At 42.4% G+C, this 12020-nt stretch overlaps 1 protein-coding gene across 1 annotated transcript in view; it reads left to right on the top strand.

Moving 5' to 3' along the window:
* Positions 1 to 11864, top strand: part of LOC133533543 (tyrosine decarboxylase-like) — a 29524-nt gene extending 17660 nt beyond the window's left edge. The window contains exons 7-11 of the mRNA XM_061872528.1: positions 1244 to 1430; positions 9209 to 9273; positions 9661 to 9878; positions 10409 to 10489; positions 11662 to 11864. Coding sequence (XP_061728512.1) covers positions 1244 to 1430; positions 9209 to 9273; positions 9661 to 9878; positions 10409 to 10489; positions 11662 to 11773 — 663 coding nt within the window. The 3' untranslated portion in view covers positions 11774 to 11864. The remainder of the gene's footprint in view (positions 1 to 1243; positions 1431 to 9208; positions 9274 to 9660; positions 9879 to 10408; positions 10490 to 11661) is intronic.
* The last annotated feature ends 156 nt before the right edge of the window (positions 11865 to 12020 follow it).

Below are 12020 nucleotides of genomic sequence, written 5' to 3'. Positions count from 1 at the left end.
GATCTTTGAAATCAAATGAAGCCATCTTTGAGATCAATTGTAAACTGAACTGATTTTCAATCCGGCCGGATCCAGCTGGATTTTGGTCATAATCCGGCCGGATCCGGCCGGACGGGATCCTGATTGGTATAGGGATATTCAAGTTAATTAAATGACATTTTTTTTGCGTAATACGAGAAATAAAGGATAGTTTTCAAAGGTATTCCTATACCTATAACATTTATTCCTATTACAATTTAAAGTATTTTAACAATCCTAAGTCATTTATTATATTTACCTATTCACAAGTGCTTAAATTTTCGTTTACATTTATTTGATTAGTTTCCAAAGCCTGATTATGGAATGTGGTGTGGAAATATAAACTCCCTGAAAGGACAAGTTCGTAACTGTTCTTAGATTAAATTACCTACTTATATCTCTGACATCCGTTCTAGTAACAAAAGTAGATATTTTACTTTAAGCAAATTATATTAAATGCGCTCCAATATTATCTTGTTCTCATTTTTTATCGGAAAAGTAGTTTTATAGAGTATGATTTTAAAAAAATGTATTTTTTTTTAAATTACGAATAAATATATTCCACCAAAATCATTATCATGTGAAATGTTGCCAAGACAAAACTATAAGGCTCGCACTGTCAAAAAGTTATCAGATCTCTTGTAGAGCCAACACTTCTAACTCTACAAGCCCTAACTTCACAAACTCTACACCTTATTCAAAATATGTGGTTTTAGCCGTTTTATTACTACAAGAAGTATTGTATAATTATAATCAAAAATAATAAACAGCGAGTATTTTTTTTTCTTACGCCAGTCATCCATCGGTAGCGAAACGGCCAAGCCATATATTTTGACTAAGGTGTTGAGTTTTTGAAGTTAGGGTTTATAGAGTTAGAAACTTGGCTCTACAAGAGATCTGATAACTTTTTGACGGTGCGAGCCACAAAGGGTGTGTGCTGCGTGTCTTTTTTATGGACACTTTCTTATTATAGGTATAAGCTATTTATATTCATCTGTGCGTTTTCTATTTGGAAGCCGAAACTTGTACCTAATTGTTTTGCTATTCACGAGATCGTTTCTTCTAATACTGTCGACCGAAAAACGACACGAGCGAAAAGCGCACATCATACATAATCGAACCACCCGTAATCGACATTCGATATGGGAGCCCTACCTCGAATTTTGGTCATTGAATATCTTATGATCGATTCTTGACCCGACATAATTTTTTTTGTTATTTATAGCTGGGTCTCGTATGCTTCCGACTAGTGAGCGGCGGCGAGACTCCCTCGGAGCAAGACGAGATCAACAAGAAACTCCTTACCACAATGAACGCGTCCGGAAAAATCCACATGGTGCCTGCGAATGTGCGCGATCGCTTCGTCATCCGTTTCTGTGTTGTGGCGCAACACGCTACGCGCGAAGATATCGGTAATTATTTATTTATTTAAACTACAGCAGAAAAAAAACCTTACAGTACTAAAGGCGTAATGCTAATGTTCTTGTACCAGCCAATCTAATAGTTAACAAATATATTATACAACTACATTCTATCGCTGTTCGTATATTCGAGCGATAAAGAGACAAATAACGATAATCAATACTGGCAATAGGCTCTGGGGGCTTACCGCGAAAACCGAAATTCGCAAATTGCGGGGATCTTTCTCTTTTACTCTTACTAAGACGTAATTAGAGTGACAGAGAAAAATGCCCGCAATTGACGAACTTCGATTTTCCCGGTAGGAGCCCAGATTCTACAAATTCTTCTTCTTAAATTTAACGTGTAGGTACAGGGAGGGCAAATAAGAGTAATGCACGTTTTTCAATTTTAATTATATTATGTGCAAAATTGTTAAATCATTATTCAGGGTTGGCAATTATACAGGGTAGATAAAAACAAGATCTCCACAAGTATTAATTTAACCCAGCTTACAGTGAATCGGTGTAAAGCAGCCGTTACATTGTAATGACTCGGGTTCTTGAATTCGATGATAGATAAAACAATTGGTGACAGTTAACTTTACAGTATAATAATTAAAAATACAACAAAAACCTTAAATACTAAAATAAAGTTGAAATAGACACAGTGCACGATACTGCCAAAATAGCCAAGAGATTTTCGTCGATGACTAAAACTAATAGAAACTCTTGTTTACGTAAATTACATAAAAGCCAAAAAAATTAAAATAAAAACAAAATGAATGAAGATAAAAGTAAGACACTAAATACAAACAAAAATAAAAGAAACAAAAAGACTTCGCCTTTGCAGGAAGCGAACCCGGAACAGTTGCTTAGCAGCCGAGTACTTGAGCCTCTAGTCCAAATCGTCTTATGACACTATGTCGAAATTGCGGTACGTATCCTCTGCAGTGTTATTCCGGGAGTTTTTGTTTAAATTCCCAGAAACGAATTCGACAGGAAGGGCGTTCCCGTATGCCCGTGACTAATTCTGGAACTCACACGCACAAATATCACTACAAACTCCAATCGATACTATTATGGTCTACGATGTCCGTAAAACTACATGTTTTTATTAGTCTCCGTCTTATTAACGGCGTAACATTTTCTCCCCTTTTGTTCTGTCTTCTGCCGGTCGTCCGCGTTTTTTCGCGACACCCTCAATTTCCAAATGTCTATTATCGGTGTCACTTGTTTACCAGTTCTCAACCCGCTGACCACTAGTCTGCTGCTAGTTGCGGAAAGATGGCGTTACTATGTAATATGTGACTTATGGCGCTACTACTTGCCGTGATGCGTTTGCGTATATTGCGCATGCATCACATATCCCCTCACCTCTGAAGAATCCGACTGGATTCACCCTATCCGTTTTAAATCGCTAGCGTGCCAGGTTCCCAAATCTTTCCCTTTAAGACCCCGAAGTCTATAGACATCATTGGAAACCTTATTCGCAATAACAGCTTTTTCAAATTTAGGTGCTAACTTGCCCATGAAACTTTTGTCCGCACATGAGAGATGTTTGGTACGCTTCAACACGAGATCACCTTGTTTATAGTCACACGTCCGTCGCCGGAGGTTGTAACGCTTGGCGTTGGCTTCATAAGATTTCCTCATATTCTCACGAACGTCTTCATATATTTTGCTACGTAGGTTAAAATTTCGCTGAAACCGCTCTTGGTTAATAGTTATGTGATCTTTAGGCTCAAAGTTATACGCTTTCGATCCTTGTATCGCCGTCTCCCGACCAAAAAAAAGGTAGGCCGGAGTTCTTTCCGTCACTTCGTGTACTGAAGTGTTTACTGCGTGGGCAATGTGAGATATGTACCTATCCCATTCTCTGTGATTATCTTCAACATAGGAGGCGATCGCCACTCCAATTACTTTATTTACACGCTCAGTTGGATTTGCTTGTGGATGGTAATACGGTGTATACCAAAGTTTTGCTCCATAGCCGGACACTAGGTCTTTGAATTCGTTCGCCACGAACTGTTTCCCATTGTCACAAATTATCACATTAGGCACTCCGTACACTAAAAATATCTTTTCCTCTAAAATTTGCGAGATAGCTGATGCCTTTCCATTTCTTAAAGGGAATAAAAAACAAAATTTGCTGAACCAGCATGTAATGACCAAAAGCATGGTATTGCCGCACTTTGACCTTGGAAAGGGCCCCATCAGGTCCATAGATACCATTTGAAAAGGCTCTGTTACTTCTCGCTGTCTGCCCATTAAACCAGACGGTTTCAATTGGGAATACTTGTACTTTGCGCACACCTCACATTTCCGTACATGGTTCTTAACGTCTTTGATCAACGACGGCCAGAAGTAGTGTTGTCTGACTCGATTTACAGATTTCTTAACACCCAAATGTCCTGCAGTAGGATCATCATGACATTCCCTCATAATCTGTTCTCTAAGTTTTTCTGGTATGACAAGCTTCCAATCGTAGTTTTCGTCTGGGAATTGTTTTAGCTTGAGGCATCTCCATAGCTGGCCTTGGTTGATCTCCCACTCTGGTCCATTAGCCCCCGCTGTGACTTTGGCCTCTTCGGACTTGTACCAGTCGTCTTTAACTTCTGGCGTAATTTCTAGAAGGTCAATATCCTCCGTAATAGCTCTCGACAAGGCATCAGGCACAGTGTTAAACTTTCCTTTGCGGTGGACAATTTCATAATCAAATTGTTGTAATCGCATGGCCCATCTTGCTAGCCGCCCATGAGGGTCCTTATTGCGATGCAACCATTGGAGAGCGCTATGATCCGAGATGACCTTGAAATGAGTTCCTTCAATATAAGGCCGAAACTGTACAACCGCATGCAGAACACTCAGCAGTTCTCGCTCGGATGCCGAATAACTGCATTCCCTTTCCGTCAATTTTCGACTAGTGTAAGCAATCGGTATTTCCATATCCTCAATCTCTTGAATTAAAACTCCACCAGTACCCCTATTGGAAGCATCACACTGAACCGAAAAAGGTTTTGTGAAATCCGGTACTCTTAGCACAGGCGCAGAGGTGAGAGCCGTTTTCAGACTGAGGAATGCCTGTTGCGCTTCTCCGTTCCACAGAACCTGCTTTCCCTTCTTTCCTCCTTTCGTCAAGTCATGCAATGGGGCCGCCACAATGGCAAAGTTTGGTACGAAGCGCCGATACCAGCTGGCCAAGCCAATAAAGCGCTTCAACTCTGAATAAGTAGTGGGCCGAGGATAATCAAGAATGGCTCTAACCTTGTCTGGATCTGTTCGTAGCCCCTCCTTGTCGACTATATAACCCAAGTACTTCAGAGATGGTCTTGCGAAGGCGCACTTCTCAAGATTTATGGTCAGACCTGCCTCTTTCAGTTTGTCCCTAACAAAAGCCAGTGACGATAAATGATCTTCAAAGTTACCATTACAAACTACTATATCGTCCAAATAGGTAAATATTTTACCTTCATACTCGGGTGGAAACAGCCGATCCATCAGACGCTGTTGAGTTTGAGAAGCATTGCAGAGACCAAAAGGCATGACCTTAAATTGGTAAAGGCCCTTACCCGCGAGGCCAAAAGCAGTTTTTTCTTTACTAGAGTCTTCTAAGGGTATCTGCCAAAACGCAGAACGTAAATCGTCGTCGTCGACAAAAACTGCGCGTTCTTTAAGCTATCTAAAATAGTGGTCACCCTCGGCAACGGGTAAGAGTCTTTTACTGTCACTTTATTTAATTGACGGCTGTCAAGGCACAACCGATTTTTACCCGATGCCTTTTTTACTAACAGAACCGGAGAACGCCAAGAGCTGAACGAAGGTTCAATTACATCATTATCAAGCATATCTTGGATCTCCTTCTCCAGTTCCCGCATAATAGGCGGAGCGAAAGGATATTGTCGCTGGCTGGTAGGTAAGCTATCTCCTGTGTCAATCCTATGACTAATGAGCGATGTCCTCCCTAATCCCTTTCCTATATCCCTACCCATCTCTTCCAGTAGAACACCTAAACGCTGTTTTTGGCTGTCATCTAACTCATCTTGCGAAACCACCGAGCTTACTACTGCTATCTCCGATATTTCCGTAGCCAGCTTCTGCTCCGCCACTGTCAACCCAAAGGCGTCCCAAAAGCTAATACCTAATATGATTTCATGTTTGGATGGGTCCATGACAAAAAAAGGAACCACCCTGAATTCTCCTCGAAACTGTATAGGCAGATGGACTATAGTATCAATCGTCAGAACGGATGCATCAGCTATAGATATATCCTGCGCGGCCACCTTTTGTGCCGTCAAGCCTAAGCTTGTGATCTTTGCACAAAAGTTTCGAGAAATTACCGAAATTGAAGCTCCGCAGTCCAAGAGAGCCAGGAATTGCTGGTTCAAGATTCTTATATCTGCGTAGTATCGTCTATCCCTATGACTGCGCTGTATGTTGCATATTTCGCCAGTCCTAAAATATCTAGAGACAGTATTTAGCCATTACTGCCAGTCATCCGGTACAGAATGACTTATTTTTGCGGGGTCGAATCGGCAGGCATCGACTCCGACTGACCGTTTCCCTCATTCGCCTTACTGCAAGGACATTTCTGTACAGTATTCCCAAAACGGCCGCATTTATAACAGAAGAGTCGCTGCCTCGGTAAGTTGCAATCTCTAAATCTGTGGCCCGGACTCCTGCAATTCCAGCACTTTGACTGCACAGATCTACTGACAATTTTATTGTCTATGGCTGCTACCTCCTTGTTCTCCTGATACATGGGACTTAAGGTACCCTTGTATGCTAAATCACGCTCCAAAGACAAGTTGTCCGTGGTTGGCTCCTTGAACCCTTCACAACGAATCTTGGTCCGTTCAATCACCCTTAGTACCGACGTCAATTCTGACACGGAATCAAAGGCGTCACGGCAAATTTCTTTCTGGTAGTAAGGTTGCAGGTTCTTCCTTAGAATTACCAATTTTTGTGATTCTGTAAGCGGCATGGGTAAACGGTTAAACATATTCTGCATGATCGATAAGTATATGACAACCCTCTCCTGCTTACTCTGCGTTCGTCTCTTAATTTCCTCCAAGAGCTCATCCTGATAATTTGGTGCCTGGAAAGTATCAACCAGGAGGTCCACTAGCTCCGACCAATTAGAAACTACGCCCCTATTAGCTCTAAACCATATGAGAGCCTCATCTTCAAATAGATCTATGGCATAACGAAATAAATCATCATCGTCCGCATTACGAGCCTCCTTGAGCTCCGCAACCCTCTCCAGAAATGCATTGATGCTCACAGTATCCCTACCGCTAAACTTGACCCCCCAATCTTTAATTGGAACTAACTTCCTCCTTTGACATTCCGGAGGAACCTTCGGAATTTCGCCCCGAGTTTCTGATTGTATTTCCTTATGGTTATGGCCCCTCTCAAGGCTAGCACGACTTGCTATAGCTGCCGGTGCAGAGCAAGGTGCAGTGCCCGGAGCCGCTGCGTCACCCACGCGGTGTTGATGGCCTCCAATTATTTTTGAACCCGCTTTGCTAGAAGTCTGCGCTATAGATAAACTTCCTAATATTTTCAATCCTTCCTCCCCCAATGTCCTGTGTAACATGGCCTTGTCCTGCTCCGAGATGGCGGCCTCGTCCTCTGCCTCCTCCTCCTTCACCCCCTCTAATGACACCATAGCTTCATCAATATCCTCGAGCAATGCCAAGTGCCTTTCCGTGTCAGCTTCAGCTAACGGTACAATCAATTTTGCGCGGTAAGCCAGATGTGTCAACCGAGTTTGTAACCGCCTGATCAGTGCAACGTCTGGACTGACTGACAATTCCGAAATAAGTGCTACTAGGGATGACAATTTGTTCCTGCAAAAGAGAATTTCCTTACCCGGATCTTCCACACATCTAGCGGGAACTTTTATAGAGGTAGAGGATTCCCCGGATGCCTCCCGTTTTAACATAGCCCGCAGAAATTTACGCATAGTCGCCACAGTTTCACAATCCGAGACACCCCGGCATGCCAACTCAAACTCCAGCTCATCTTTATGCAAGGCGTTAACGTCCATTATCTTTGAACTCTAATTTACAAAACTTAAACAGACTTCTGTTGTCAACTGTCACCACGGACTGATCTAAACCACCGAATACCTGTTAGGCGCCAATGTAATGACTCGGGTTCTTGAATTCGATGATAGATAAAACAATTGGTGACAGTTAACTTTACAGTATAATAATTAAAAATACAACAAAAACCTTAAATACTAAAATAAAGTTGAAATAGACACAGTGCACGATACTGCCAAAATAGCCAAGAGATTTTCGTCGATGACTAAAACTAATAGAAACTCTTGTTTACGTAAATTACATAAAAGCCAAAAAAATTAAAATAAAAACAAAATGAATGAAGATAAAAGTAAGACACTAAATACAAACAAAAATAAAAGAAACAAAAAGACTTCGCCTTTGCAGGAAGCGAACCCGGAACAGTTGCTTAGCAGCCGAGTACTTGAGCCTCTAGTCCAAATCGTCTTATGACACTATGTCGAAATTGCGGTACGTATCCTCTGCAGTGTTATTCCGGGAGTTTTTGTTTAAATTCCCAGAAACGAATTCGACAGGAAGGGCGTTCCCGTATGCCCGTGACTAATTCTGGAACTCACACGCACAAATATCACTACAAACTCCAATCGATACTATTATGGTCTACGATGTCCGTAAAACTACATGTTTTTATTAGTCTCCGTCTTATTAACGGCGTAACATTTTCTCCCCTTTTGTTCTGTCTTCTGCCGGTCGTCCGCGTTTTTTCGCGACACCCTCAATTTCCAAATGTCTATTATCGGTGTCACTTGTTTACCAGTTCTCAACCCGCTGACCACTAGTCTGCTGCTAGTTGCGGAAAGATGGCGTTACTATGTAATATGTGACTTATGGCGCTACTACTTGCCGTGATGCGTTTGCGTATATTGCGCATGCATCACAACATATTTTTTTGAAATTATATGATTACGATGAGACCGAAAAACTTCTAAAAACTACTGTCTAAGAATGTTAACCTCAATAATGGCTGAACTTTTAAAGTATTCTCTTCCTCGTAATTTATTGCATAATTTTCTTATATACGGACTTACACACGCACACGCGCACGCACGGAGGAATCATTTCCTACTCTTATGAATAATATGCTGTAAAGTTAAAATTGTATTAAAAGGAAATAAACAAATAAATTGAAATTGAAATTTCTCCCAAATGTCTATCTCAAGCAGCGAGCAATATTTTTTCAAATGTTTGTGTTGTTTAAAACACGTTGTTTGCTCGAATAATTTCGAGAAACAGTGACAGTGACTGGGATCCAAATTTTGCAGCTCGTGACTTATTTCTGTGGGGCTATCTAAATAACGTTTATATACTAACAAGCTGATGAAATTTCATCAGTTAAAACCGACCATTCGTCACAAATTTACTAAGATAACGCCGAAAATGTCCGAAAATATGCTGAAAATTGCGATGATAAGGGCTCACATTTGCCTACTGTTAGTGCAGGACATACGTCAGACATTATGTTCCGCATGTATTTGCCAACCCTTAGTAATATTTTTTAAAAACAATACTTAATAATCTTTGAATTTAATGTAGTTAAAATTTAAAAACAGAATGTATACTTCTTATTTGCCCACCCTGTACATGGGGTTTACTGAAGTAGTTAATGTCAGTTTGTGCCGCAACCACGAGTCCACGACTCATTCTGCCATTTTAACAAGTGTAAAAGGCATAATATGGCTACCTGCATAGTTTTTTTATTTTCAGAAACTGCGTGGGATATAATAACGGACTTCGCAACAGAACTTCTCGAAGGACCGGATAAAGAAAGGGTAACAACCTAACAAGATGTTTAAATAGCATAGACATTGGAAAGGCACAAATTATGGTGCACTTTTAATGCAAAGACACATTTTAAGCATTCATGAACGGAGGCGTCAAGGACATTTTTATGTATTTGCCTTAACTACTCAAAATATTTGCTTCGCGAAGTGACACGATTACTAGCTTTAAGGTCAATGTAGGTACGTACAAATATCCCACTAGTTACCACCAAAGCAAGTTGGTGGTAACAACTTGGACGTTAGACTCGTATGAAAATATCAGACCTTTAAAAAAAACATCCAAGTCTTAAGCGTTCGTAGAAACGTACATTTACTTTATCACTTATATTGTCAGAGACAAATCATGGTACTACTTTACCTTCCCTGTTCTTGCAGGATCTCAACGAGGAGCGCGCCCGACGGCACCGCGCTGCACTCGCCCACAAGCGCTCGTTCTTCGTGCGTATGGTCAGCGACCCAAAGATCTACAATCCGGCCATCAACAAGACCCCGCCGCCCGTGCCCGCCACGCCGGGGTCGCCGCCCCCCGCGCCCGCGCCGCAGACCCCCGACACGCCGTGCAACGACGGCGTGCAGCTTGAGCCGCCCACGCCGTACGTATCTTCATCAACAAAACCCCGCCGCCCGTGCCCGCCACGCCGGGGTCGCCGCCCCCCGCGCCCGCGCCGCAGACCCCCCACACGCCGTGCGACGACGGCGTGCAGCTTGAGCCACCCACGCCGTACGTATCTCCACATCAATAAGACTCCGCTCCGCCGCCCGTGCCGTGCCCGCCACGCCGGGGTCGCCGCTGACCCCCGATACGCCGTGCGAAGACGGCAAGTAGCTTGAACCTCTCACCCACATACGGCGTGAGTAAGCCGTTCAGGATGATTGCCGTCTATTTGTATCTAGGTATCTCCATCAACAAGACAAGTTACTCTGACGCCCGTATCTATATAAAAATCGGATGGAGGCGCATTCGAAATTAATAATATGATTTTTTTTGATATTGATATGATACACGACTCGCAGGGCATCTCAGGCACACCAATATTGCCAATAATAAGGGGTCAAAAAATCTTCACAAACACCTCACGTATGGACGCCCCTTATATTATATATAAACATTACCTGATTTCAGGAAACAAGCATCCTGGATCAGCTGGCCGCTGGCGTTCTTCTTCCAGAGCGTTGACCACGACGCAAACGATTTACCATTAAGGTACGACATGTAGAGTTCTGTGAAAATGGTCAAATGGAAACCCTTTGGCGGCGTAGACTGGACTGGCGTAGAATCCGGAAATCAATTCGAGTGTGATCACCGCCTTTCAGTTAACCCTAGATATCGTATGTGGAGACTTCTCTACTCGTAGTTAGATTTTTTAAGATGTTCGTCTTCCTATCGTTTTTGTTGTTTTATTTATTTTTTCCTTCCTTTAGGAATTTTTATTCAGTGTTTGGGTTCCGGCTCCGGCTGCCCCGGCGGTTCAAGACGCGTAGCCAACGTGCAAATCGCTTACACTCCGTAGCGATTGAAACACAACTGTCACTGTCGCACTAATATGGAAGAGTGATAGACAGACAAAGCGTTTCGTTGTCGAAGCGATAGCGATTTTCACCTTGGCTAGGCCGGCAGGTTCTCTCACTCTCACTGAGCGTAAGCGTGAGCGAGATGACTGTGCGCGCCATCACGAATATATATTACGTTTTCGAATTTAGATTTTTTTATAAGTTTTAACTAAAAAAAGTAATCGATTATTTCGATCAAAAATAAAATTGCGCATTTTTAGAACAATTTTCATATTTTTAGGGTGCGTTTTAGATATTCATGATATTTCTCTATCGAGCGAAAATCAATAAATCAGGTTTCGAACCGATGAAGTTACTAGAGAAAGGCCTCAAGATAGTTATAGCTTGACCGGCTTGTCAGTAGAAAAAGGCGCGACATTCATAGTTTATTTGGGACGATTACCCTTCGCACCTACATTGTTTTAATTTGCCGCTTTTTTCTACTGACGGAAATAGCTTGACAGACTATAGTTGATTAATTGTTTGGCGAACTTATTTCGATCTAAAAAAGCGCTACAATTAAAAAAAAAGTGCTGGCTGAACCTACTGCACCTTAAGAAAACTTCTCCAATGTGAGGTTACTAGGACGGTATTAGAGTCAGACCAAGCAAACACTTGCACAGTCTGTGCTATCAAAATCGCTGCAGAGTTAGTTTGGTCTGACTCTACTTTGGCAAGCTATCTTCTTCAGTAGTAAAAGGCGGCATATTTGAAAAATATAGGCGCCAAGGATTCGCGCCTTTTTCTACTAAGAAAGTTAGCTTGCCAAGAGTATGTACGAATATGTACTTATGTTGTTAATTCATCTTTCTGTAATTTCGTCAGGTTCCGGCACCTGGACACGATGGTGCGCCTCAAGAGCCCCGGCGCGGCGGGGCGGCGCGGCTCATCGCCCGGGGCCTCGCCCGAGCGCCGCGCGCCCTCGCCCGCGCATTGACCCCGCTACCCACCCGCGTAAACCAATAAACTACTTGAGCATTCATCCCCGTTTCATTCACATTGAAAATATATTCACTGTTAGTGTTGTAGACTTTGTTATTTTATTACCGACTTAGATGATCCCAAAGTTGGCTTCCGTGGTTGCCACTGTGAAATACTTCCATGTCCCAATGGATGATGTCTTCGCATGTTGCCACTTCACCGTGCAATCTTAGTATCCTACGAAATGCCGGTTACGTAAGTCT

The sequence above is a fragment of the Cydia pomonella genome, unplaced genomic scaffold (genome assembly GCF_033807575.1).
Source record: "Cydia pomonella isolate Wapato2018A unplaced genomic scaffold, ilCydPomo1 PGA_scaffold_178, whole genome shotgun sequence".
In the NCBI taxonomy this organism is placed as follows: domain Eukaryota; kingdom Metazoa; phylum Arthropoda; class Insecta; order Lepidoptera; family Tortricidae; genus Cydia; species Cydia pomonella.
The sequence above is the reverse complement of the archived record's forward strand: the minus strand, read 5'-3'. Positions and strand labels throughout refer to the sequence as shown.